The sequence below is a fragment of the Echeneis naucrates genome, chromosome 19, assembly GCF_900963305.1.
Source record: "Echeneis naucrates chromosome 19, fEcheNa1.1, whole genome shotgun sequence".
NCBI classification, from domain to species: domain Eukaryota; kingdom Metazoa; phylum Chordata; class Actinopteri; order Carangiformes; family Echeneidae; genus Echeneis; species Echeneis naucrates.
This window is the reverse complement of record NC_042529.1, coordinates 11,984,205-12,008,932: the sequence shown is the minus strand read 5'-3', so window position 1 is coordinate 12,008,932 and position 24,728 is coordinate 11,984,205. Positions and strand designations below refer to the sequence as shown.

Here is a 24,728-nt window from a genome sequence, read left to right as displayed (position 1 = left end):
TGTCTTAAAATTTAAGAAAGCCAAGTCTCTGTCTCATTCACACTTCCTTAATTAAATCAAAACCACAATCTTTAATAATGTTTCACAGGCTCATTTGTATTAGTTAGGATCTACATTGGACATTTAGTCTTCTTGGCTGCCTCCACATGGAGGCTTCAGATAGAAGTGAATCAACTGGAGCAGCTTCAAAACCATCAGCTCCTGTCTAAATATAGTTCGAAGTTAGATGTTACCTTCCGTATTACATTTATCAAACGATGTAAGAAAAATAGGAAATCTGCATTAGACTTTGGTCGTTGCTGTGCAGGTCCTTAACTAGACAATTTGTAAGTTTGAAGCTTAAAAGGAAACATACACTACAGTTCCCGGATGTTCGTGACTCTTCAGTGCAAATAAAGTTTTATTGTATTGTATGACGTTGCCTATACCAAGTGCGCATGCGCGACTGTGGGCCACACGTGAAACAGGCAGCATGGCGGATAAAACAGAAGCTGTGTTAGACCGAGCGCAGGTAAAAATATCTTAAAATATGAAAATAAGTCATTTTGATGCTGTGGTGCGTTTGAATTCGTCACAAATATCACGGCGGTTGGCAGAAGTTGACGTGACTGATTACTTTATTGTAATGAACCAGCAGCAGCCATGAAGCTAGTTAGCATTAGCTTGCGTGTTTGCCTACAGAGAGGCTTAGCCGGAAAGCTAATCGCAGTAGCCCAGTAGGAGTGGAGACAATGAGTGATTTGACTGATGTTTTGTATCAAAGTAAACAAATAAATGTCTCCGACAGGTGAAGAAGGCCGTTCAGGCTCTGCAGGCCTTCCTGAAAACAAAATCAACCCGCGAGTCTCTGCTGCTGGACGATACTCAGTATATCAGCCTGCTGTTCACCCTCTGGAAGATACCCAAAAAAGCGCAGACCATCCGCATGTGAGTCCTTCACACACGAAGCTCCACCTGCTTCTTAGTTTTAAAATTATCTCAAATCATTCCAGAAACTAAGATTTTACTTTCCACCCTCAGTCCCTTGCCCCATGGCCAACGGACGGACACAGAAGAGGTCTGCCTATTCACCAGAGATGAGCCCAACATGACCTCAGAGCAGACCCAGAGGTTTTATAAGAAGCTACTGGTGGAGAAGGGTGTCAAAAACGTATCTGAGGTACCTGCCAATCACAATTACGCCTTTTCATTAGATTCTCTCCGGAGTCCTCGCAGAGAAGCAAACGTATTGCTCAGCATAATCTAACCTCTAAAATCTGTATTTTCGGCAGATTATTCCCTACAAAGTCCTGAAGACAGAGTATAAACCGTATGAAGCTAAGCGCCGCCTGCTCGGGAACTTTGACATGTTTATTTCTGACGACCGCGTCCGGCGCCTGCTGCCATCCCATCTCGGAAAACATTTCTACGAAAGGAAAAAGTAAGAGCTGCCCCGTCTGTGTTGTCATAGTCTGAGTGTTTCTGCTCTTCTGAGTGTTGTTCTTTGTTAAATATTTTTTCTTCTAAATAAACTGTGTATGGTGTGATACTTTATGCATTTTTTTCTTACTTTGGCTTTGACTGTTGCAGAAAATGCTGCCCAATGCAAAGTACATGAGAAAAAAATATTAAAGCAATCAATATTTATATTGAATAAAACACAGAGCATAAATTGGTTAACAGCTTTTTGCAAACCAACTCTCATTGTCCGTTAATAGAAAATGAGATGCAATGGGAATGTCCTATTGTTTAATTACTAAATTGTGAAAATCTCACATCTTAGTGAGATAGGGCAGTAAAAAGCATTAAATCCCGCTCCCCAGTTTAGCAAGTTCGTTTACACGTCTTTTTATACTGTACATATGTTTGTGTGTATTATTGTTGTTCTGTAACTTCAGCTGCTCTGTTCATACCCTGTTTCTGTGCCAGGGAGCCACTGTGTGTCAACCTGCAGAGCAAAAATCTGGCCAGAGAAATCCACAGTGTCATCCAGGGCACCAGCCTGAAGGTCACCAACAAAGGCTGCTGCTGGTGAGACTCGTTCCACTTCTCTATATCCTTAATGATGAAAAAAATTAATTTAGCTCTTTGTGAGACCATTCTTTGCTTCAACAAGGAGCCAAATCGAAGATTTGAAGTAGTATGAATGCTAAATTGTTGTCTTTCAGTTAATGCAAAAGCACCTTACAGCAACCCTGTCATTTCTGTTCAGTGTTTGATACGGTTAATGCTGGTGCCATAGAGACTCAATGTAAATCCAGATGGCCCTCCTCTTCCTGTGGAGCCCGTCTCTACAACTTTGATACAAAATATTTGATGTCAATCTCACACCAAATACAAAAATAAGTCTGCTTCTTGTATTCATTTAATTACTTGTGCCATCCAGACTGTCGAGATTGTCGTTTTTACCCTGTGTGATTTAGGTATGTGTTTCTGTGTTGTAGTATGGCTCGTGTTGGCCCCTCCAGCATGACTGCAGATGAGGTTACAGAAAACATTGAGGCTGCTGTGAAAACGGTGGTGGCCAAATTAAGAATGGTGAGCATTGCAGCTCATTCCCCTTAAACCGTTATTAGTTCAACCTATTACCATTTTTATTCAGATAACCAGATATTTGACGTGTACAGTGGCAAGTGACAGGAAATGAGAAAAATTATTGACAGCTAGTAAATATTCCATCCAGTTGAAAGTCGAGTTGGCAGCCTCCTGCTCAGGTTTCAGTTTGCTCCTATGGTCCCAACTACTCAAGATCCAGAGCTACTCACTTTTAGCAGGCTTTGACTGAACTATTCTGTCCTTTTCAGAAAGGACCAGTGATTAAGATTATCCACATAAAAAGTCAAACGTCAGTAGCCCTGCCTATCTACACCTCAGACCTGACCCACCTCAGCCAAGTGAAGCAGACCAAAAAGCCCAAGGAAAAGGTAAGAACAAGTCTGTCCTCAAATCTTTCTTGTGTTCAAGCCAGATTTATTGCAATAACCAGCTTGTGTGTAAATTTCAGAAAAAAGCAACCAAAAAGAAAGGAAACAAAAAACAGAGAAAGGGCACAAAAGCAACAGACACCCCCGCAGAGAAGGGAGTGAAAGAGAACGTGAAAGAGAACGTGAAAGAGAACGTAAAAGAGGACAAGGAAGAGGAAGAAATCCCACAGCTGATTCCCATAGAAACACCAAGCAAAAAGCCTAAACTGGAGGTCAGTACGGCTCATAGTTGCTAGATTTATAACAGAACTGCGTTTCATTGTTTTGAACTGACTTTTATGAATATGTGGGCGGATTTGTTTTTCGAATTAGGTGGATTTCAGACACTCATTTCCTCTGTTTCTTGCAGAAACGGCCAAAAAAGCAGCTGGAGAAGGCACCCAAACCTGCTGCAGTGAAAAAAGGAACAAGAGCTCAGAGCAAACTGACAAAGAAAGCTGGAACAATTGAGTCCAAAGTAAAGAGAAAGGTGCCAAAAGTGAAATGAGTCTCCACTTAGCTTCTCACCTGGACATTAGACACATTATACAGGTGCATATTGTTCATAGAATACTCAATATATTCATTTTGTCTTTTCTGCCTGAGTGATGGAGAATATAAACTTTATCTAAAATTATCCTTGGCCATGACCTGTTTTCTAAATGTTTTGCAAAATGAATCTTTTTTTGTAGAGTTCATATATTACATCTTTGTGAACAACATATTGAAGTTGATCATTTTGGCATCACAAACATAAAATTTTATCCCCTGCCTTAACTTGCAGTCCACCAGTCAGACTTTCCTCATATTTGTGACGGTGGAAGAGATGATTCAAAGAGCATTTTAGATTATTCAAAGCTGCAGCAGATTGAGTTATTGCAGGGAGTTATAGGCAGGTGATCGAACAAGGTTTTCATAAAATTTTCATAAAAATCATATATCCACAAGTAAAGAAGTGACATGAGAACAGGAATTCTCCTGCATTTTCACATCAGGTGTGTTGGAAGTATACTGTAACAAGATGATCATGTAGCCAGCCAATCGGTTGTGATGATATTGTTAACAGGTGGGCTGGGTCTGTCTTCATATTCATTAGAGCCCATCCTCTGCTGCGTGGGTGTGCTGGGCCATCTGGAATTACAGTGTGTTCACGGGTTACTGGGCTGGAGACAAAAAGCTGCATTGACTTTCTGCTCACAGAGATATCACTCTTTCATGTGACTGTTGGGATGATTTCAGGCACAGACTGATCAAAGAGGAGAACCAAATACAGACAGAAGAACATTGGGAAGCTATGGATGCTCTGGTGCCTATTTTATTCACGACTTGAAGGCTCTGAGAGGGGAGAAACTGAAGAGTAAAAAGACTGAAGCCACGATGGAAGTAAATGGAGAGCGCTTATATTCTGATGACTCTGGAGGCCCGTGCCCAGACCGTTACTCTGCAGTGGCACGAGGCATGGCCTACCTCCACAAGCCCATCATAGTAATGGTAATGGGATCACTGATGTCTGCTGCAGGCGGACTCCTCTCCCTGCTCCAGTCATGGGGGGTGACTGAAGCCTCGACCTCTGTGGCCTCGGCCTGTCTGTCAATAGGGCTGATGTTTGTAGTGATGGGGCTGGTGTGGATCCCCATCCTAAAGGAGAAGCAGAGGCGGAAGCGCTTCAGCCAAGCAGTCTGACCAGAAAATGTACACGATTGTATGTGATGAAGGTGGAAATTCTATTTTTGTCAGTGATGTCAGAGTTTATTTTGAAACCTCCAACACAGTCACAAAGCCTGTGTTGTTCTTCCTGATAACCACCTGTGTTCACTGTACTTTGACCAGTCTCACAGCAGATTGTTGCAGTCAGTCAGTGCCAAATTACACCTCACTGTCCTGGCGGTGCATCTGCCTGCACCTGCTGCTGTAGACCTGTCTTTCCGCATCCGGATCCGTAGTCGAGGGATCTCAGCTGCCACCATGTCAACATCTGTACAGGTCGAGCCAGTCTTGGAGCGGAGGTATGGAGGAGTTGGCCGTTGCAAGTGCTCATTCTGGTTCGCAGTGGCCCACGACATACTCGGTGTCTTCATTATGATGGTGGGGGTGTTTGGAGGGTTGGTCATTCATGATTTGTTCATCTACGCTGGGGCCATCATCATCTTCCTCAGCCTCATCTGGTGGGTTTTCTGGTATTCGGGGAACATCGACGTCCCAACGGAGGAACTGGAGGACGATGTGGGCCTGATCAAGCCGAAGAACCGGAAACTCAGCCAGGTTGTGAGGCAGATGTCCAGCCGTGTCTCGAACAGGATCAGGAACTCTTTCAGAAAGAATGGCATGCCCCGCATAGAAGAAAACACCAAGCCTTCAAATGCTGCCACAGAGATGTCTCTCTTCACTATATATGACACCGTCATCCCCTCCTCATCCAAAGAGTTTGAAAGTGAGACTGTCAATATGAACCTGTCCATGTAAATAACACCAAGGGACGCTGGATCTTTACATTCTTTCCATTTGCTTGTCTGTTCAAAGGAATTCTGCACTTCCTCCGTTAACATGCACCAGTAATGATTAGACAACACTGGAGTGTTGTTGAGATAAAATCCACATGTTCTTATCTAACTGATAAGAGGTAAACTTTGCACACCATCTCAGTGAGGCCACTGACACTGATTTAGAGATCATAACTTTGTAATCTGTCACTGCTTTTGTTATTCGACCTGTTCTGTTGATTCACAGATTTTGAACAGGGGGGACAGTTTTTACTTATTTATTTTGTGAACAGGTAAATCTGAACTTCATAAGCCTCAGCTGTAACTCAGTTTACTGTAACTGAACTGCTCTCAGAGGCTTCCAGTCCTGTATTGTGGTAATACATTGTGAATGCATTCGGAAACCATGATTGGCTTTCACAATAATAGTTATGTCATTTCTCATTTCTGCTGGGAGAGCCAAGACTGAAATTTCAGGGAAATACAAATAAATCTTCCTATTCTGCAAAGGAAGTGAAAATGGTGTCTTCAGGACAGCACACACACACACTTATCCTTAAACAATGGCCTAAACCCCGAGAGAAAACACATATTTGATTAAACAGTCTAGGTTAATGTTGTTGAATCATTCATCATTTAATAAATATTTTACAGTCTAGCCTACAGACTTTTAAATCCATTAATAAATAAATGTATCGCTATTTAGTACAATTTAAAAAAAAAAAGAGATTCAATCTTTTCAGAGATGTTTTATTCATGTGCACAAACTTGAGCCTGATGGCAGCAGCAATAATGATAAGATTTTATGGTCATAATTTGGATTTGGATTCATTCTCTTGATCAATCCAGGTTGTAGAAGATTATAAAATAATTGAGATAAAGTGAAGTATCTGAAAGCCTGAAAGCCCAATGCTCAATGCTAAATACTAAATCTGTCTTTCAACTAATTCAAACAAAACCTTAGTTATATTTTCAGAAATGTTACGTACATTTTCTTTTCTGAAAAACAAACAACCCACCCCAGGTGGTTCCATGTTTCTGGATCACTCTGCACGAATACAAATAAATCCACATTTGAGAGTTAAATTCACCCTCCGCGCATCCACCTCTGTATGAAAATACCACCTTTGTAGTTTCTTAGCACCTTTACAAAAGACTACAACTCCCTGAGTGCCGGGCGTCATATGACTGCTGTATGTTTTGTCATGTGACCTGCAGTCGGGCTCAGTCCGTTTCCCCTTTTTCGCAGTGTCACAGGCTGCAAACTGAAACAGTCTGTCTGTGTCCTCCACAGGCGCTTTCATGGCGCTGAAACCACCTTCCTCTTTTCTCCCGGGACACTTCAAGCGTACATTTGTGTTTGTTGTGTAACTCTTCCATGTCAGAGAGTGTTAGACTCCCCGACAGGCCTCTCCGTTCACCGGCTCAGCGTCAGTCCCCACGCCGCCGTCGGGTGGATCCAGCTCGGCCGCAGAGGCAGCATGGCGCCGGCGCAGGGCCGGCCGGTGCTCTCTGTGAATTAGAGCGCCACAAATGGATGAGTTTAACCGGAGGGAAGGTGTTTAGTTTGGATGTGACTGGCACCGCTGCCCGGCTGTCAGGATGAACGGTGAGTCGGCTTGTTTCACTCCTCGGTGTTTGGCTCTCTGCTGCAAAAGCAAAAAATGTTCAACCGTCCATTCACTAAGTTGTTTATGCTCACTCAGAGATTTGTGCTGACTGGTTTAAAGTTGAACCCCCATCCCCATCACCACCATGTTAACATCCAGTGGGTGTTATACATGATCAGATGGACTTCACTTCACTCAAATTCACTTTCTGAGGTTTTGAACTGTTAATCTGCTGATGCTGCCCCACCACAGAAACAGGGAGGTGTTGCAGGTGAACTTGAAGTGGACATCAGGTGATGGGGGGGGGGGGGGGGTTTCCTCATGACAAGGCACTGTAACTGCAGGGTCCTGTGACTCCTCAGCTGCTCAGGTGCCTTTGAGCAAACCAGCCGGGATAAGACGGCTTTTTAAGAAGCTGAAAACTCCTGGTTAATCATTTTTAATTTTAATTAATAGTGTTGATATGGATCGGATACATTTGCCAGTGCAACATTGTGACAGTATGATTATTAGTATTTGTACTTTTTTGTCAAAAAAACAAGATGATCAGAACAGAATTGGTTATAATAATTGTGATGAATGAATTGTACATTATACATAATAAACATTGCTGACATATTTTTGTTCATATAATGATAAATGTTCTGCACTCTTTCCGCAGAGATTTTTGTTTCCCAAAGATTTGCATGAATGAAAGGAGCAATATTGCAGGAGTACAGTCGAATGTACATTTTCATTGTACTCATTTACTGATAAACAAAAGTCTAAATGCTGTAGCAATAACCGAATAATTTATTTCATCTGGAGGGTAAATTGACTCTCAATTCAAACCGAAGGGAAACTGCTCCTCTCCTCTTTCGGACATGCTGAATCAACACAATATGAAGACATGACTGGGAAATAACAGGGATTTTCCTGATCCAATCATTGAACTGTGTTTGGGTCGTTTCCTTTGTTTGTTGTCACTTCTGCAGGCACTCAGCAGAGTGATACCAAGAGACAACACCTCCTGGAGAGGCTGCTGGATGCTGTCAAGCAAGTGAGTCACCGCTGAGTAGAGCCCCGTAAAATTACAGGAGACCAGCAGCCAAATTCAGGCTACAGAAGCTGGACTGGGAGGAAGTTTCAGATACTGCATGGATATCAGATCTGTCAGTTTCTGTCCATGGATGTTTAGAATTGAACACACTGGGAATGCTGTAGACGCTATAATGATAATAAAGTTAATTCTTTGTTTGCATGGCATGTGTTCACATCTGAACTATGAAGTGCTTGTTGTGATGTTGTTTGCTAGAACAAGGAAATGGAGATTTTTAGTTCCCTTACGTGCTCTGAAGCCACAAAACATGTTAGAAGAACTAAAAACAAACGTCAGGTGTTAAAAGCCCTGCAAACATTAGATACATTAGATAGTGTGCTTTGCCAAAAGCAAAGAGCCATATTCTGCAGAATGTGCTTTAGTCCTGAAGCTTTGTCACAGCAGATGCTATGGCCCATAGATGGAGGGAAAGGCAGTGTCTGTACAGTATCAGCACTGGTCTGTTCACGTCTTAAATTATGAGTGAAGACCAAAGCATTACTTCCAAACATTAGTGACATTTAATAAACCTGCACACCTTTTCCTTGATGTCACAATGCCTGTGCACAGGCTTAAAGGGAAGTAACTTTTTCTGTAGATGAGTGGAAACAAATCCACAGCAGCAATAATTTTATCTGGTTGAGATCAGATTTTTAGCCACGAGCAAAATTGCTGCTCTGTGAGTTTGGGTTATTGTACGAATGTATGCCAACCAAATCCAGTGTCTGTTTTGTGGCTACTGTTAGACATGAGCTCATTGTGTGCTGGAGTGTGGTTTCAAGAGAGAAGGCAGCTGTTATCTTTCCCTTTGTATCTTTCCAGTGCCAAATTCGCTTTGGAGGAAGAAAGGAGATTGCCACAGACTCAGACAGCAGGTAAAAGAAACAGCTTGTCGCCAAGACATTTTGTTGTTATGTGTGTTTCTATTCAGTACCCAAGACGGTTTGCTTAGATCCAGGTCACTTGGTACTGTAGTGCTCCTGCTCCTGCTCCTACATGCTTAAGGCACCTCTGGCCTGGCAACATGCTCTGTTTGAGGATCGCTTTCCTCACAACAAAACTAATGTCAAGATGAATTGCCACGTTTTGTCGCATTTAAGCAATGATGAAACTGCCTTCTTTTTATACTTTGTGAAATTTTGTGAAGGGAATTGGTGCGTGTTTCATCATGCAACAGTGATTCATCATCTTCATCATCAATTTTTCATATTCTATTCTTTTTCGAGCTCATATTCAGGTTGTAACCTCTGCGTTTGAGCATTAATTACCTTTCAAGGTTGAAGTAGTTCTGCCCTGGAGCCAAAAACTTTTAATGATTATATCCTGCATGCCCGATGGACAAACTCCATCTCTAAATACACGACTGTACCTAAGGTTGAATTTTATCTGGCTTTGAAACGCTCAGGATTAGAGTAGATACTCCTGTAATGCCTTGTACATGTACTGACCCCCACCCCACCCTCCCTCGCTGTGACCTGCCTTTGTCCCTGCAGAGTGATCTGTCTGTGTGCCCAGTTTGAAGCGGTGCTACAGCATGGCCTGAGGAAAAGCAGAGGTCTGGCCCTGACTGCAGCTGCTCTCAAACAGGCTGCGGGCTTCAGCAGCAAGGTCGAAGCAGGTATGACATTTAACTGGCTGTTTGATTTGCTGTCTGAGGAGACACGCTCTGTTACACTCTAAAGTTGAACATCAGGGCACAAACCTGACATCCGCCTTTGCCTTGGAAAAAGGAGACATGAGAAAGTTATACCCTTGCTCTGGGGTAGCTTGGCTTGTTATTTGAGTGACTAAGTGTTGGAGGATGTAGATGTGTCAGTAGGAAGCTCAGAGCTGCAGCATAACTGCGTGCTTGTGCACACAACCCTGTTAATAGTGTTAGATTCTCTCTGCTGCGTTTCCCTGTCTGGTCTTCATAGCTCTTTGTCTCTGTCTCAGCCTGGAGTGGCTGCACGCACACACACACACACACACACACACACACACATGCTGTGGCTCTACTCTCCTAAAAAGTATACAAGCTTAATTATACCAATTAGTTTGTCATTATAAATGCTTGCATTGTTTTTATGTGCTGTTGAACTCACAACAGCTTATTTTGAATTCCAGTCAAGATCCCAAACTGCCCAGTGCATGCCCAACTACAGGGACATGAAATCATAGTTGGCACAAAAGAATCAAACTGGAATATTCCAGCCCCTAAAACAACTTCAGTTGTTTCCGTATAACACACATAGTGTGTAATATGTATCTAGTGTCCACTGAAGCATTATTTTTTGCTCCTGACTGCTGTTTGAGGAAACATCACAGCAATTGTTTTATTTGCTTGTTTGACTCCAAAAGTGCCTCAACCCCACTTTAGATGGCCCATTGAAGCATTTTTGGCTTTTGTCAAATGTGTAAATTAGGAATGATTTTGAAATGGATGTTATTTAACTCTAACTGATATAAAACAGGTATAATGAAGGATGTTGAAGTGCATTTTTCCTTGCAGTTGAACCGTCAGTGTTAAACAGGGTTTGTGTGTCCCAGTACCACTCACTGTGGCAGAAACTGGATGTGTCATCCATTAATTATTACTTTTATCTGATTTTGTTATCTTAGAGGTTTTTTTTTTTGGCCCTTTCAAAATGACTGACTCGTTCAACTCTTGTGTGCCCCTGGCCTCAGTCATCAAAGTAGTTGTAATCCATAATCAGTCATCAAAGTAGTTGTAATCCATAATCTGGATGATTTGACAGTCTGAACGAACTCCAACTCTTTCTTCCTTCTCAGCTGTTTTATTTGACTGAATGTTTATTTTTTTTGTTTTAATTAGATCATAATCTCTTTTTAATCACGGAGCTCCTCCAGCTTTTTAAATAACCCCTGGCAACTACAGAAGAAGCCACTGGTGTACAAGCAGCCTGGACTTGGGATCACAGCTCTGTGCTATCCCAGTGAGAAAACCAACTGTCTGAGTTTTATTCGCAGCCATTACAAAGAGCATTCTGCTGCTCGGGAGACTTCGGTTTCACATTTTGCTAAATAGTTTCTACTGTGTTATACTGAAGAAGCTTGTGGTTATTAATTCTGTGTTGTGGGAGAAATGCATGACTTGTGTAATGGCTTCCACCCCCCCCATAACCATTAGCATATCAGACATTTCCTGTATTTCACAGTCCATTACAAGAAAGGATTGTAGCTGCACTCATGGATTTGGAGCTAATTAATGAATCCCAAAATAGCAGACGACATGGTAACATATTGTTCTGAGGTTATGTGCCAATTCTAATTCGTATTCGCTACTGTTTCACACCTTAGCAAACTTTACAGGAAAGCCCTCACAAAGGTTTTTGATATTTTTTTATATTTCCTCTTTGTCATGAATAATACAATTGCCTGAGCTCTGATGTCAGTGACGATATGGAGAGAGAAGTCAGTATGGAGGTGTGTGAAAGGAGCTGTGGCTGTTAATGAGACAGTGAAGGAGTGCTGACTCTTCAGACTCCAGAAGTGTTTTTTCCACCGTCAAACTCACCCTTTAACCTGTTGTCTAACAGCGAGAGAGGCAGGGAATGCAGACCATCAGCAGAGATGCACAGAGAATGCCGAGATGGTTGTTTTTCACAAGTGAGATGGAACAAATTCCTTCCTCCTCCCCTTGTCTCACCTGGTTTCACTTATTTTTCAGGAGTTCTCTTCATCCCATGACCTGTCATCTCTCCATTACTCATTTCATCCCATTTTACTTTCCAACCCTTCAACCATTCTGCCTTTCTTTCCTTTTCATCTGCTTTTCTCTGCAGCCCCCCCACCCCTCCCTCATCATTTTTTCACCATCTTCTCTGTCTCCCTCCAGAGCTGACCTTCTGGTTTTATGTGAAGGAGCATCTGAACCGCCATGAGCTCCAGCGGTTCTACTCACTACGGCAAATTTCGTCAGAGCTGGGCCGGGGTCGTGCTTGGCTGCGCTGTGCCCTGAATGAACACTCATTGGAGCGCTACCTGCACACACTGCTGGCTGACCGCCCACGTCTTGGGTAAGTACAGTGTGTGTGTTTGTGGTTTCATTTTCACATGATGAGAAAACATTTGACATATTTGCGTATGCGTGTAATTTCCGGTGCCAAATAAACTCCGGAGTTTGTCTTAAGTAGAGATGCTATTTCCTCACCTGTTCTCCAGAACGTACTATGAAGACTGGGCCTTCATTCTGGATGAAGAGAGAGCCAGCATGCTGCCCACTATGGCTGCAGGTGAGTCTGGGTTAGCATCTTTTTCTAATGCGACATTGTCTTCATCAATATGATGTTATATGTTATTCGAACACTGTGTGGTTAGTTCTCTAAAATGCGAACAGTTTATTATGATTATTATCATCATCTTCATTTATATAAAAAATATCCTTTGCCCAACATGATGGTGCATGCTATGCTAACATTGTTTGGTTACTTTTCTAAAATGCACATTGTTAATATTTTACATTTTCAGCATGTTATGGTGACAAAATGTACATACAAACATGCTAATGTATGAGCATAAACGTATCATAATACTACAGTCATTGATTAATTATAATTCAAGTTTGATAACAGAGCTGCGCTATGACATGGTGAAATGCCATAATTAACCACCATACACAGGAAATGCCCCTTAATTTATGTCCTTTCCTCTGGCCGGGCTATTTTTGACCTTCTTTGGATTTTTTGCTAGTCCCTCCAAAAATGGTATTTTGTATAATAAGCATTACAACCTCGCTTAGAATCTCATTGGAATTTAAATATGTTATACAGAGATATAGCTGCTGCAAAAGCAGTAAATTAACTGACTTTTCACTTTTCTTGTGTGCTGTGGTTCACTGTGCTGGATTGACTGAAATGAAACCCCCAGCCCTTTTAATATTAATGGCACCACTCTTACTTTGTAACTAGTCATCAAACTACAACTTTGATGACCACAAACTCTAAAATATTAAGACTGTTTACCACTGATCCTCTGCTTGGTCAGATACATAGCCTAGGTGATCTTGGGTAAACCACTCTCACTGTGTTTCAATGAACTACTTATCAAGCACTTTGCAGAAGTTGAAAAGCTTCATGCGATTTTACCTGGCCTGATTCTCGATGAGTTTTGCCTTGCCTCTCTCTTTACGCTGCACATAGGCCTGAACTCCATACTGTTTGCCATCAACATCGACAACAGCGATTTGAATGGTGGGATGACACGAGGGGGAGGCTCGTCAGTCTCCCACCTCCTCAAAGAGTCCACACAGGGCATTGGCAGCCTGTGGAAGGAGTCCACACAGGGGGTCAGCAGCCTGCTGCGAGAGATCAGCACGGCCACGGCTGTGGTGCCTGGCTTTACCCCCCGGGGGGACGGTGCCTCAGACCCACTGCCTGTGCTTCCACGCAGCACATCTGCTGGTAAGAAACAGCAGCATTTTATATGACACTCTTGTTTTGCTGCGACTGACCGGCATCAACAAAAACCTACAACACCATAAGCAAGAAATGCAAAAAAACTGGCTTGATTAAATTGCATCCTTGTGTCACTATTTCACTGCATTGTGTGGTGCTACTGTTAATTTCTCCATCCCTTGAATGCAGCGACTTGTCTGTCCTGGTCCTCTGGTTCTGACAGGCAGAAGAGGGGCACATTCTATATTTCGTAAATACAGAACCTTGTTATTTACTCTGAAACTGAGACAAGCTCTCAGTTTCAGCATGTTTAATTAATGCATTGACAGAACAAATCATGCAGATTCAACACAAGGCATCTGCAGTAAAGAGTGGCAGCAGTAATGAAATCCCCCATGAAATGAATAAACTCAAATACTGGCCTCCTTATTTGACCTCATTTAGCTCTCTGCCCCAGTGCCTCCCATCGAGGGAAACTCTCACCATTTTCTGTCCATGTCATCAGCTCAGTGAAATGAACAAGATATTAAACTGTACGGTGGTAAAACTCTCTACTGAAATTAATGTAAATGAAATTCTTGGGTCACCACCTTAGCATGGTGTCTCAGCTCCTTAAAGTGGAAAGAGCCATTCATATTATTCACTGATGGAGTCTCTAATTCAAAGCCAGGCTTTCTGACTCTGAAAAAGACAGATGAACTGCAGAAATGCACTTTTAGTGTAATGATTGGAAAAAAAATTGCTGATGCTGAGGTCATTATAACAAAACTTTGTGTGAACATAAGGGGTCTAGGGAAGTTTAAATTTCTGAAATAATTTAAGTTTCACTTAATTTAAGATTGAGATTGAAGTTTTTGTTCACTTTTTCTATCCAGAATCTGGGCTGAGGAAAGAGCGCCGTAGGAAAAAGAAAATCACCAACATTATTTCCTTTGATGATGATCTGGATGGAGGGGCGGAAGATGAAGAGGAGGGGGAGGAGGACACCCAGAAGATGGGAACAATGAGGAAGAGCATCACTGCTCCTGCTCAGAGCAGTGTGGAAGAAGGGATGGACCCTTTGGAGCCGGCCTTTTCTCAGTCGCCAGCCCAGAACGGCCTGGCTGAGTCGGGCATAGTCAGCTGGGTGGGGTCGCCCCATCCCTCTAGGACACCTCCTATGACTACACCTCCTTTGCCTGACAGTAAGAGCATCGACAATGAGGAGGAGGAGGAAGAGGAGGAGATTTACAAACCCAAAGCACAAACCCCTGAGGATGAGAGGATCAGCTCCGATCAGTGAGTCAGACTATTTCTGCTATGTGTATGTGGTGATAAATGGAGGCTCAGGGCTGAGGAACAGTCAAGGTTGTCCAGGTAATGATCGTTAAGTTGTCCAATTCAAAACTGCTGCAGGTGATTAACTGGATCTGCTAAAGACATTCTCCCTGAACCAATAGATAATCCTGTAGGGCGGAGTTGTAGAAAAAGACAGGGATTGCTCAGTAACAAGCTGCAACCAAACTGATAGTGATTAAACTTCTTTTGGTGTAGGGTGGTGGTGGGAAGTCTATCCAGCGTGTCCACGTGGAGCCCTCTACAGATGATGACAAACCACAGCAGCTCCGACATCCTCATCCCCCTGAACCCTGCAGACCCTCAACCAGGTACTACATACGCACACCAGAGCAGCTAGAACTGCGCACACAGAAGATTGTGGCATATTACAAACACCTCCTGGTGCCAAATTAGTTTTTAATCCCTCCAACATCTTCAGCCCCGCACGGATCCCTGCTTCCTGCTTTTATTGTAGCAATTTCATAGTTTTCCATTATTTCCTTTGACTGTTGCTGACAACAGTTTCAAATGTGTTCATGCAGGGATCAGTTAAAAAGCAGACGATAAGTAGGGGCTTTCTCCATCACTCTTAACCTTCACTTTCACTTCCGTTTTCTTTCAGTGAGCTCTGTGGAGGACACAGCTGCATTCCCTTCCCAGTGTGAGTCCATGGAGCCGGTGGGAAACCGTGAGAGCAGGAGAGCCGAGCTAACATTTAAGTAAGCTTCAGACTGGAATGGTGTGTTGATGTTGTGCAGGGCAGAATATTTACCAGGTATAACCACAGGACTAAATGTGTCCAGTCACGGTGACTTTGTGCTGAGGCTTTAGCTTTATGTACTATAATAAATGATGAAACAATTCAAAGATATGTCTTTTTGTGTGCTGCAGCATGGATTCCAGTCCACCAACCCAGCCGGATCCACTTCCCAGTGTGCTGCCAACATCTGGTCTGCCAGAGTCCATGACAGTGTGTGAGTGTTTGTCCTTTTCCCATCTGTCCGTATGTTACTTCTTGTCACTGTCCTGTGTTCTCTTGTTTGTCTTGTTTGTTTTGTTCATTTAACTGTTCCTTGGAATGATTCATCAGGGATTTTGCCATGTGTGAATTAGCTTTATGACAAGTTCACTGAACTTCATTTTATTATTAAAGCACTTAAACTGCAAAAAAACAAAACACAAGCCAAAAAAAAAAAACATTTCTCCTAAGAACTTCCCTTATTTCCCACATCTCTTTGTGCTCTACAAAGTCAGATTAAGTGTAGACTGCAGCACAGCACAAGTCTCTACAAGTGCATTCTATATGAGTGAAATCAAGCATGTAAATGATTCATATTAAAAATGACAGTTAAAATCACAGTAGTTGAATCAGCAGTTTCTCCTGAGGTTTTATCAGAAGGCATTGTAATAATGAGTCCTTTAGAAGTTCTGACATGTCTTTGTCTGGAAATTTCCCCACGGTCATTGTCTGTAGTAAATTAAATCAAATCTGCTGATCAGTGTTTTCCAACCCAGTTGTTTGTCTTTGCTCTTAAAAGTGATCTAATTGCATCGAGGGTGGCTCTATGCCTTGAGAAGGCTCAGCTGTTTTCTGTTTCCACCAGATGGCACTATTGGTCCAGTGTCTGCACACATTACAGTCGTTCCCATTACCCCCACAGTCTACCCCCTTCCCCAAGAGGATTTCTCTTATGAGCAAGTCAGATTGTGTGAATTCCTGCAATTTACATCAGCTGTAGGTTTTCCGATATTTGAGATTTGAAAACTACTTGATGAGCATTTTCTGTGTGGGGTTGGTGTTCTCCTCAGTCCCCTAGAGCTTAGACCCTTAGCTGTTCACAGTGATGCTGTTTGAGTCCTTTGGTTCTGTGTGTGCTTGTGTGCACGTGTGTGTGTGTTCGTGTGTGCGCGAGAGGGAGAGACAGACCGGAGGAAAGGTGAGTGCAGCTGCCTGTAAGCGATGAGATTGAGCCGTTGTCCAGTCTATTAGCCCTCAGTAAGAGGAGGTCACGAGGTCACACAGAGAGCTGGTGATCTAAAAGTCGCTGGGCAGAGAGAGTAACATTCAAGCTACAGAGCTACATGAGGCCATAAAAACATATATAACAGCAGACCTCAGTCAAGGGTAGGGTTTTGATTAAAAGACATCCACTGTTACATGTGATTTTGACGGCAGACCTTTCTAAATCAAAGAGTGATGAGCGTTCAACAATCACTTGTGGAGAAATCCTCCGTGACAGAGGCACAGATATTCATTTATATGCCTACTGTCAGCTCCGTAGACCAGAATGCACAGCAGCCAAAACAGATTTTGTACTTTGAATTGGAAACCATGACTTGTTCTCTTGCTTTCAATACCACTGCTTCTATTGCTTTTGCTCTCCCACTGCCTATCCAAACCAAAGCAACAAGTGAGCCGTGTTTCTCTGGGGGTTGTGTAAAATTTGTTCGTGCAGGAAACTGCTAAGAAAGAATTGAGAAAACAATGACCAATGAGAATAGTTGCACAAATACATTCTTGTAATCTGTTTAAATGTTACAAAATTGATGAAACAGATTTTGAAAAAAAAAAACGATATTTCTTCATTATGCTTTTTATGCATATTGTCATAGGCGAAGCTTAGAGTAGTGATGAGTTTAGTCCAAACAGATGGCATCACATGAAAGCTTTCTGAAACACAGATAAAAACAAAACATTGCTGATTTTGAATACACGTGTCAAGAAAAAGTTATGCTAGATAGGAAGCAGCAATTTGTGGCATGAGCTCTGCTTCTGTGATTTCCATCCAGATCTGACAGTGTGTGAAGTCAAACAGCCCATTGATTGGAGAGTATAGTCTATAATTCTCAAGGCACCTTGATTATGTGGCTTAGCTCTCTGCTAATGCCTCTATTTTTGGAACAGTTGAGCATGAGTGTGTAGTTTGCTGTAGACAAACACATGCACACAGACACTTTTCACCCCCTTCCCAGCATAGGTGGCTCTTATATGTGTGAGTTGCATGCATATGTATTTCCGCTCTCACACGCTCACATTCTTGTGCTGCAATTTGTCCATGTCCCTCCTGAGAGGACGGAGGGGCGCCTGGCTTCACTGAAGTCCCTAATGGCTCGTCTGTGGCACCTACTGTGAACGCGTGGTCGGACTAAAGGTCACATTTATTTCTGGCCTGCTGATGTGGAGAATGGAGCTATGGAGATAATAGACTTACTCTTTTCTGCTCTTGTGTTGTGCTCTTTATCACACGCTGCCTCCTCCTCCTCTGCCCCCCAGTCAGACACTTAGCTCAGGGCTGGAGAAGACCTACTTGTGTCTGGGGCTACACTGATGCCCAACATTAGTTGTAAGAGTATAGTTGTGGTCTCTGAGTGTTTGTGTGTGTGAGTAAAAATGGTCCAGGGTAGATTAACTTGTTGGTTGTTATTTTGGGATATTTTGTGTGTGTGGACCTCCAACCATAACTAAGAAGATGAGTCACTGTACCACCACACAACCCGTTCCAAATCTGTCCTTAACATCAGGATGGAGATAAACACCAGCCGGCTGCCGACTGACTGAGCCTGTAGCTGATGCTGATCAACTGACTGATCCTTTTAGTGCTACTAAAAGATACTGAAAAATTTTGAGTAATATTGCTGGATCTGATATTTGGAAGTCACCATATTAAGCAAACTAACAAAAAACTTCAGTTGCTGTTTCTTTTAAACAACCCTAACCCTAACCCTTTAGTCATTATTTGCCCACGTGAAAAAAGCCAATGCCATTTGCTAGGGGTTAAGATAGGATAAAGCAGAATGTGGCTCAATTCCACTTTAAAAAATTCTCAATGTGACATGATATTTTCTTCACTTAAGAAAATTCTAACATCTTGTTCTTCTCTGATAAGGACTGTCTCATTGTCTTTGCACCAGACGCTTCAAGGTGCCACATCACACTTTACACAGTTAAGTTTCATTTTTCAAAATGAAGCGTGGCTGCCAAACAAGTTTCAACCCTGCATGGAGAAGTGGTGCAGATAATGGATGAATGGATAAAAGATTGGAAGGACTTTTCAGTTTCAACATTAGACATATGCATTTTTGAACGTTCCAAAAAAAAATCTTTTTCTGTAGTCAGTGAGAAACTTCCGCTGTAATAAATGATAGTGACAGTGACACCTAAAAACAAACAAAAAGATAGCAAGTAATACCATTAAAAATACATTTTAATTTTCATACACAATCGCTACATAGTCAATAGGTTACTTATTGCTGTCATCCATTATCCTGCCAAACATAGTGTCCTGTGTTCCTCCCTTACAGTTCAGAATCAGATTTTCTGTCTTTATGAATGAATGAAGCCTCTATTCAGGCTTCATTGACTGGACCCTATGTCTGATCCCCTGGCCTTCAACTAGCCTTTGCTTTAAAAGCCTTTTCAAAACCTAAATACTGTTCACAACTTGTATGTTATTGATTTAAATGGATTTTTATTTTTTGTTAATTGTAACTTGCATGAAGATTTGACCGTTAGATAAATATATGCAAATTTATACCTAAAGAGTTCACTTACTTTTTCTTGCCACTCCAGTTTAATGCCTACATTTATCTCCGATTACTTTCTCTCCTCAGTCTTTTATAGTAGCGATCATAAAAGTATGATTTAGCAATAAAGATCCTGCTTTATTGTCAGATATATAACCTCTGTCAGTGGAAAAAAGTAAAACCTAATTTTATCGAGCAGTTCATCTCAGGGATGGAAGAAAAGTGCAGCATTAATCCAGCAAACGTGGAGTGAAAGTGTTTTTTTTTTCTTCCCTTTTTTCATTTCTACATTTCAAAACTGAAGGTTATTAGTTTATGCACATTGCTGTGCCTAGTGTCTATGTGTATTATGTGTATTAGAGGTGCAGATGCCTCACCCTGGTCTCTCTCCTCTGCAGTGGAGCTGCGTCAGGCCATTGTAGCCATGATGAACAGGAAGGACGAGCTGGAGGAACAAAACACGTACGTTGGGATCTATTTTTCCTTATCTGCTGCTCCCAAATCCCCTGAACACACACAGACACTCACACTCAGACTGGGAAAGGATATCGAGTGACCTTTCTTGATAAATCGTGTCGGCTGGTTTTCCTCTCATCCTGAGATGAGATGCAGTTTTGCACTCACTTGAGGCAGGAAACATTTTTTTTGTGTTGTTGTTTTTTTTACAATAAGCCACTAGAGGCTGTGATTTGTGCTTATTTGACTCAACAACATAGTCCAACAATAATCTGTTGAAAGGACCAGAAAACATGCTTTTGTGATCAGTCATAATTATTGTGAGGCTTCTGCCAAGCAGAATTTTGATTTTTGTGATACATTGTGATATGTGCTTGTGGCATTAAATCAATTGAGATTCAGTCACAGATGTCTACTAAATATTTTATCAGACCTGAATGTGATCCAGACACTCAGCTGTTACAGCAATTAAGGAAGCTTAATAATGTTTATCTAATCTGGTGTTTATGATCAAAACATCACCAGAGAGTCAATGTGCAGCGCTGGAAGGGATTATGTCTGTGGAAGAAACATCACCTGAATATGACAAAGGCAGAAATGCAGTTTTAGTTTGTGCGCGTTCATTCCATGTGAAGGTGATGAATTTCATGTGTTCGACAGATCTCTTCGCTCTCTGCTGGATGGGGAGATGGAGCACTCAGCCGGCCTGAGGCAAGAAACTGATCTGCTGAAGAAGAAGCTGGCAGAGCTGGAGGAGAGACACACGGCTAAGGTCCAGGCCCTGGCCAGGTGAGAGGCAGTTGGGTTGTCAATAGAGTGAATATTCATGTGCTCATTTCCTCTTGCGGTATGTGCGAATAACTGCATTAACTGCTGCATCAGATAAGATTTTAAGAAGATATTAAGGATTGCAAGAAAGAGGCATCAGCACCACTTGAGATAGTTTTGATCAGCCACTCATATGCAAAACTGCCAAACATTTATACTTTCCAGTTTCTCAAATTTTAGCCCTTGCAGCTGTTCTTTGTCTTACATTTAAGCAAATTAAATAAATTTAGGCTTTGGATAGCTGGTCTGGCAAAAAACTGCCACAACTCTCTGGAACCTAACAGACCAAATGGCCCATTAATCAAAAAACAAATGAAAAGAAATTCGGAGCTTTTATATACGACTGGTCTCTCACAGATTGAATGCGTTGTCAAAAGATCGAACGATACTCCGTCTCATTCTCTGCAAGCTAAACATGAGGTTTCTAAGCGTAGCTCTGCACAGTATGGGCAGCACTGTCTTTTGTCACAATCAACACCCAAGACAGTACAACACTACCGCTGACGACTACCAGCCCAATTTGAGGTTTGCTTTCACTATGGAGAAATGTGTCACATTTGATAAAAAAACAAGGATGCAGTCCAGTAAAAAAACCTTTGAGGAGAAGTGTTTTTGACAGATTTTCCTCCATTTTCAACTTAACTGAATCAGGTTACTGCTAGTGGGAGGCATTCTTTCAAAGGAGAGTGGGGGAAACCAATTTTTTAAAAAGCAAGAAACATAATTGCTTGATATTGTGATGACTAGGTCATTTGGCCATTGACCTGACAACCTCCTGCACAATGTCTGTTTTTGTGTTGTGAGACAAGTAGATTTTTTTATAGAATGCAGATTTAATTCCACGGCCATTCACCCCATCTAACCGATCTAGACCTTCCTCACAGCAGCCTGCAGGAAACAGACAGCTGATGCAATGGACAGTTTTTGAGTTTGACAACTCAATATGTCTTCCAATAAATTAAGATGAGTTTGTGAACTTTTGCTTCCCCCTCATTTATTCAAACAAAGAACTTCTAAGTCAGCACAGCATCAATAAACACTGTGTAAAAGCTGTAACAGCCCAAAGGACCTTGTGTCTGTGATTAAAGCTGCTTTGCAAGGGCTGTGAGTCGCACCTACAGTAGCAGCGTCACAGTTTTACACATAATCACAGTAATTACAGCTCTATCACAGACAGGAAAAGGATCTATAATTGTGAGTATTGACTATCGGAGGACGAATGTCAGAACAGAACAAACCCGTCAGACTCGTGGTGGTGTGTTACAGTTTTGCCCCCATATCAAACATTCCCACACTTTTGTCCCAACAAGTGACCACCTACAATTTCCCTGGAAGTGAATTGTGTCACCTCAGCTTCTACAATTAATTGCCTAGATGGCAGAAGTCTTCCGTTGAGCCCTGAGCCCTTTAAATAGAGGATTAGTCATCCTTCAGCAGTCTAAATAGGAAGCCCCTGCAAGTCTGTGTTCAGATTGTAGCCTCCTACAGTAAGTCAAGCCACCAGCAAGGATTGATCGAGTTACTCACAGTGAAGTGTGTAGGGACTGCTAAAGCTGATGTGTTTGTCGTCATGACAGTGCAGGGGCTGATGGGGCTTTTTAATATGTGGTGATTTTTATGTTCACATGGAGGACTTTAATGGAGTGGAAATGACAAGAGAGAGGTAGAGAAGAGTATACTCGGAACAAGTGATGGCCTCACGATTGCCTCGCTCTGTCCGCATATGACTGTCAAATACAGTGTGATTTTTATTTTTATTTTTTTGTCTCTCTTTTTACCCCACGACCAAATGCACGCGTGTTCACACGCGCAGGCACACAAAGCCAAGTCCATAGTCTGCCGCTAAATCTCAAGTGCAGCTTTTCCTCTTCAGCCTAATCTGCTTCGATCAATAGCGTCTATAAATATCACTGAAGGAGCAGCTAGCCACTGAATGAGGGTTGAAAGCTGTCAGCATCATTCAGGGAAAGAAGCCACTGGCAACAGTTGCTATGTATCCCACAATTCTTTGTGATTATCTTGCACTGAAATGAAGCTGTAAGCCAGAAAGCCGGACATTAAATCTGATACAAAACACCAACGTTTGCATCTGCTGTTGGTGTCCTCACTGACCAACAGCTAACTCAACTACTCTGCTGCTGCTGAGCTAGTTGGGATGCTGTTTGAGTCAGATTGTTCAAATCTTGGACAGAAATAAATTTGCTGCTAGGACCAGAAATATTAAACCCGGTTGAATGTTTATCTTAAACACCAGATAATTTGTGTGTGCGCGCGAGGGCGTGTGTGGATGCGTGCGTGTGCATGGGGGTGGCAGAGGACGAGTGCATTGCCATAGATAGATTTCGGTTGACGTAGACTTGAGCAGAGGGGAGTGGGCTTACTCATACATCCATCCAAATATATCTTGAAAAAGTAAGACCCTTACTTGCACATTGACACATAGCAGCCCACATCATTGCACCCAGCTTCTCCCAGTCTGTAGAAATCTGAGCACACATGCTACAACCTTTGTGTATGTCAGTTCCCCCTGAGCACATATACACCTGCTCACAATTGCGTGGGCTCACCCTGCTCTGTGCTTACTGTTGAGGATCTCTGTCATGCTGTTTTACTCTACTGTTATATAGAATGGCATCTCTATTACGTAGGCATCCCTCATTATCATGCTGTGACAGAGTTGAGTGTGTCAGAATCAGAAATACTTTATTAAACCTTGCAGGGAAATTCTGTTGTTTGGGAGCTTATCTTCCTGTATTTACAGTAAGGAGCTGTAAAGTGTCATGGCACTGGGAATGAATGATTTCTGTATCTTTCCATCCTTGCATCCTGGATTAACCGTCCACTGCTGTGTGTTATTCACTAAATGCTAAATTAGTTGCTAGACTCGCATGTATGTTGACTTTTCAAATCATACATTTTCAAAACCTTGCAAGATGATAACAACAAGCAGTTGTAATGAAATAAGTTTGACAAGGCTGCGATTATTATTACTTCCAGTTTTGATTGACAGGAAATGATCACAGTTTAAAGGTATAAAGGTAAATTTGATTTGTTTTGTGAGGTAGGAAATGTTAACGTTAGGTTGAAATTTAAACCTTTCTTAGAACAAACAAAACACATGATGCCTGTCCTCACATTTGGCTTCACATCATAGTGTCTTCATATCTTCATATCTAAGGCTGATAACAGAAAGAATGTACAAAACCGAAAGAGCCTTGCCCTGAATGTTTAACCTTCAAACTCAGCCCCGCAAAGGATAGCAGCTCAGACACTTACCAAACTCTTTCCCCACAACAGTTTCTTGTCCCCTATTTTAGACGTCACTCGGCGGAGCAGAAAGCAGGCCTCTCGCAGCAGGAACACGGGAAGCCAGCCAGTCGAGTGGGCTTGCGCCAGGAAGTGGTACCTCGTCACAGGGAGAGGGGGTGGTTGGACAGGCGGACACATACTCACACATGCATTTGTGCACAAAAGAAATGGGAGCAGATGCCTTTTCTTAGCTGCCAGAGCTCAAGTATTTTCTCCAGGCAGTCTAGTGTGGCTGATCTAAAAAGTAGCAGCGAGAGCGGCTGTGAAGTTTTTCTAGTTTACTTGTTTGGAGTGTTTAGGCTTGCTGTTTTCTGTCTGTTTTTATCACGTCTCTCTTCCCAGGGGGGCCTTTTTCCTTCGATGCTGAGCTTTTAACAATCCAATCCTGTCATACCTCAGCATGGATATACATGTTTGTGTGTATGACTTTACTCAGCTTTGACCATTGGGCCTTTGGAAGTGTGACACAAGAGTGTTTGCTTATAATGTATTTTTTGAGAGGCTGCTCAGTAAATTGCACTCAGGAGCTTTCACTAGCAACTGTGCTCTCTGTCTCTGAGGGCGTCTTTGAACTTCTCATTTACTGCCTCCAAACAAAACCAGATCGTACCTGGAAAAACAGCCAATTTAGCTCAGGTTATTGCACATTAAGATGAGCATGTTGATAATAAAGGTGGGGGGGGTGGGGGCATAAAAAAAATCACTGCAGGGCTTCTCTCAACTTGAAAAATTACTGCCAGTACTTTAAGATTAAGATTTTCTTTTGAGATGCTTTTTCCGTTTGTTCT

The 24,728-nt window shown here is 42.2% G+C and overlaps 3 protein-coding genes and 1 non-coding gene across 6 annotated transcripts in view; all 4 read left to right on the top strand.

Moving 5' to 3' along the window:
- Window positions 1-427: 427 nt before the first annotated feature.
- rsl1d1 (ribosomal L1 domain containing 1) lies at window positions 428-3,846 on the top strand. The gene is made up of 9 exons (XM_029527991.1): window positions 428-511; window positions 788-927; window positions 1,021-1,159; window positions 1,272-1,420; window positions 1,909-2,010; window positions 2,424-2,517; window positions 2,784-2,903; window positions 2,984-3,175; window positions 3,313-3,846. The coding sequence occupies exons 1-9, from the start codon at window positions 473-475 to the stop codon at window positions 3,448-3,450; spliced, it is 1,113 nt and encodes a 370-aa protein (XP_029383851.1). The 5' UTR covers window positions 428-472; the 3' UTR covers window positions 3,451-3,846.
- Window positions 2,159-2,289, top strand: LOC115060577 (small nucleolar RNA SNORA55). Its single transcript, XR_003842267.1, has one exon. It is a non-coding gene; the product is annotated as a small nucleolar RNA SNORA55 (small nucleolar RNA).
- Window positions 3,847-4,634: 788 nt separating the features above from the next.
- Window positions 4,635-5,616, top strand: LOC115060277 (transmembrane protein 238-like). The gene has a single exon (XM_029528155.1). It carries the CDS (start codon window positions 4,908-4,910, stop codon window positions 5,403-5,405), a length of 498 nt encoding a protein of 165 aa, XP_029384015.1. The 5' UTR covers window positions 4,635-4,907; the 3' UTR covers window positions 5,406-5,616.
- A 1,050-nt stretch (window positions 5,617-6,666) lies between these two features.
- snx29 (sorting nexin 29) overlaps window positions 6,667-24,728 on the top strand; it is a 118,601-nt gene continuing 100,539 nt past the window's right edge. Inside the window, exons 1-13 of one of the 3 annotated variants that reach the window (XM_029528334.1) lie at window positions 6,667-7,031; window positions 8,007-8,071; window positions 8,933-8,985; window positions 9,626-9,728; window positions 11,949-12,129; window positions 12,275-12,345; window positions 13,252-13,512; window positions 14,382-14,784; window positions 15,040-15,152; window positions 15,446-15,542; window positions 15,715-15,797; window positions 19,746-19,809; window positions 20,464-20,592. In XM_029528334.1, coding sequence (XP_029384194.1) covers window position 8,071; window positions 8,933-8,985; window positions 9,626-9,728; window positions 11,949-12,129; window positions 12,275-12,345; window positions 13,252-13,512; window positions 14,382-14,784; window positions 15,040-15,152; window positions 15,446-15,542; window positions 15,715-15,797; window positions 19,746-19,809; window positions 20,464-20,592 — 1,559 coding nt within the window. In that variant the 5' untranslated portion in view covers window positions 6,667-7,031; window positions 8,007-8,070. Of the gene's footprint in view, window positions 7,032-8,006; window positions 8,072-8,932; window positions 8,986-9,603; window positions 9,729-11,580; window positions 11,720-11,948; window positions 12,130-12,274; window positions 12,346-13,251; window positions 13,513-14,381; window positions 14,785-15,039; window positions 15,153-15,445; window positions 15,543-15,714; window positions 15,798-19,745; window positions 19,810-20,463; window positions 20,593-24,728 lie in introns of those variants that run through there. The other 2 variants (XM_029528333.1, XM_029528335.1) reach the window with 2 other exon arrangements.

What these genes read in the sequence shown, in the direction of transcription:
- rsl1d1 (XM_029527991.1), top strand. Translation starts at nt 473, where the DNA reads ATGGCGGATAAAACAGAAGCTGTGTTAGACCGAGCGCAG. An exon ending in CTGTGTTAGACCGAGCGCAG is followed by an intron (nt 512 to 787) that starts GTAAAAATATCT and finishes TGTCTCCGACAG; the next exon opens with GTGAAGAAGGCCGTTCAGGC. An exon ending in GCAAAAAGCCTAAACTGGAG is followed by an intron (nt 3,176 to 3,312) that starts GTCAGTACGGCT and finishes TGTTTCTTGCAG; the next exon opens with AAACGGCCAAAAAAGCAGCT.
- LOC115060277 (XM_029528155.1), top strand. Translation starts at nt 4,908, where the DNA reads ATGTCAACATCTGTACAGGTCGAGCCAGTCTTGGAGCGGAGGTATGGA.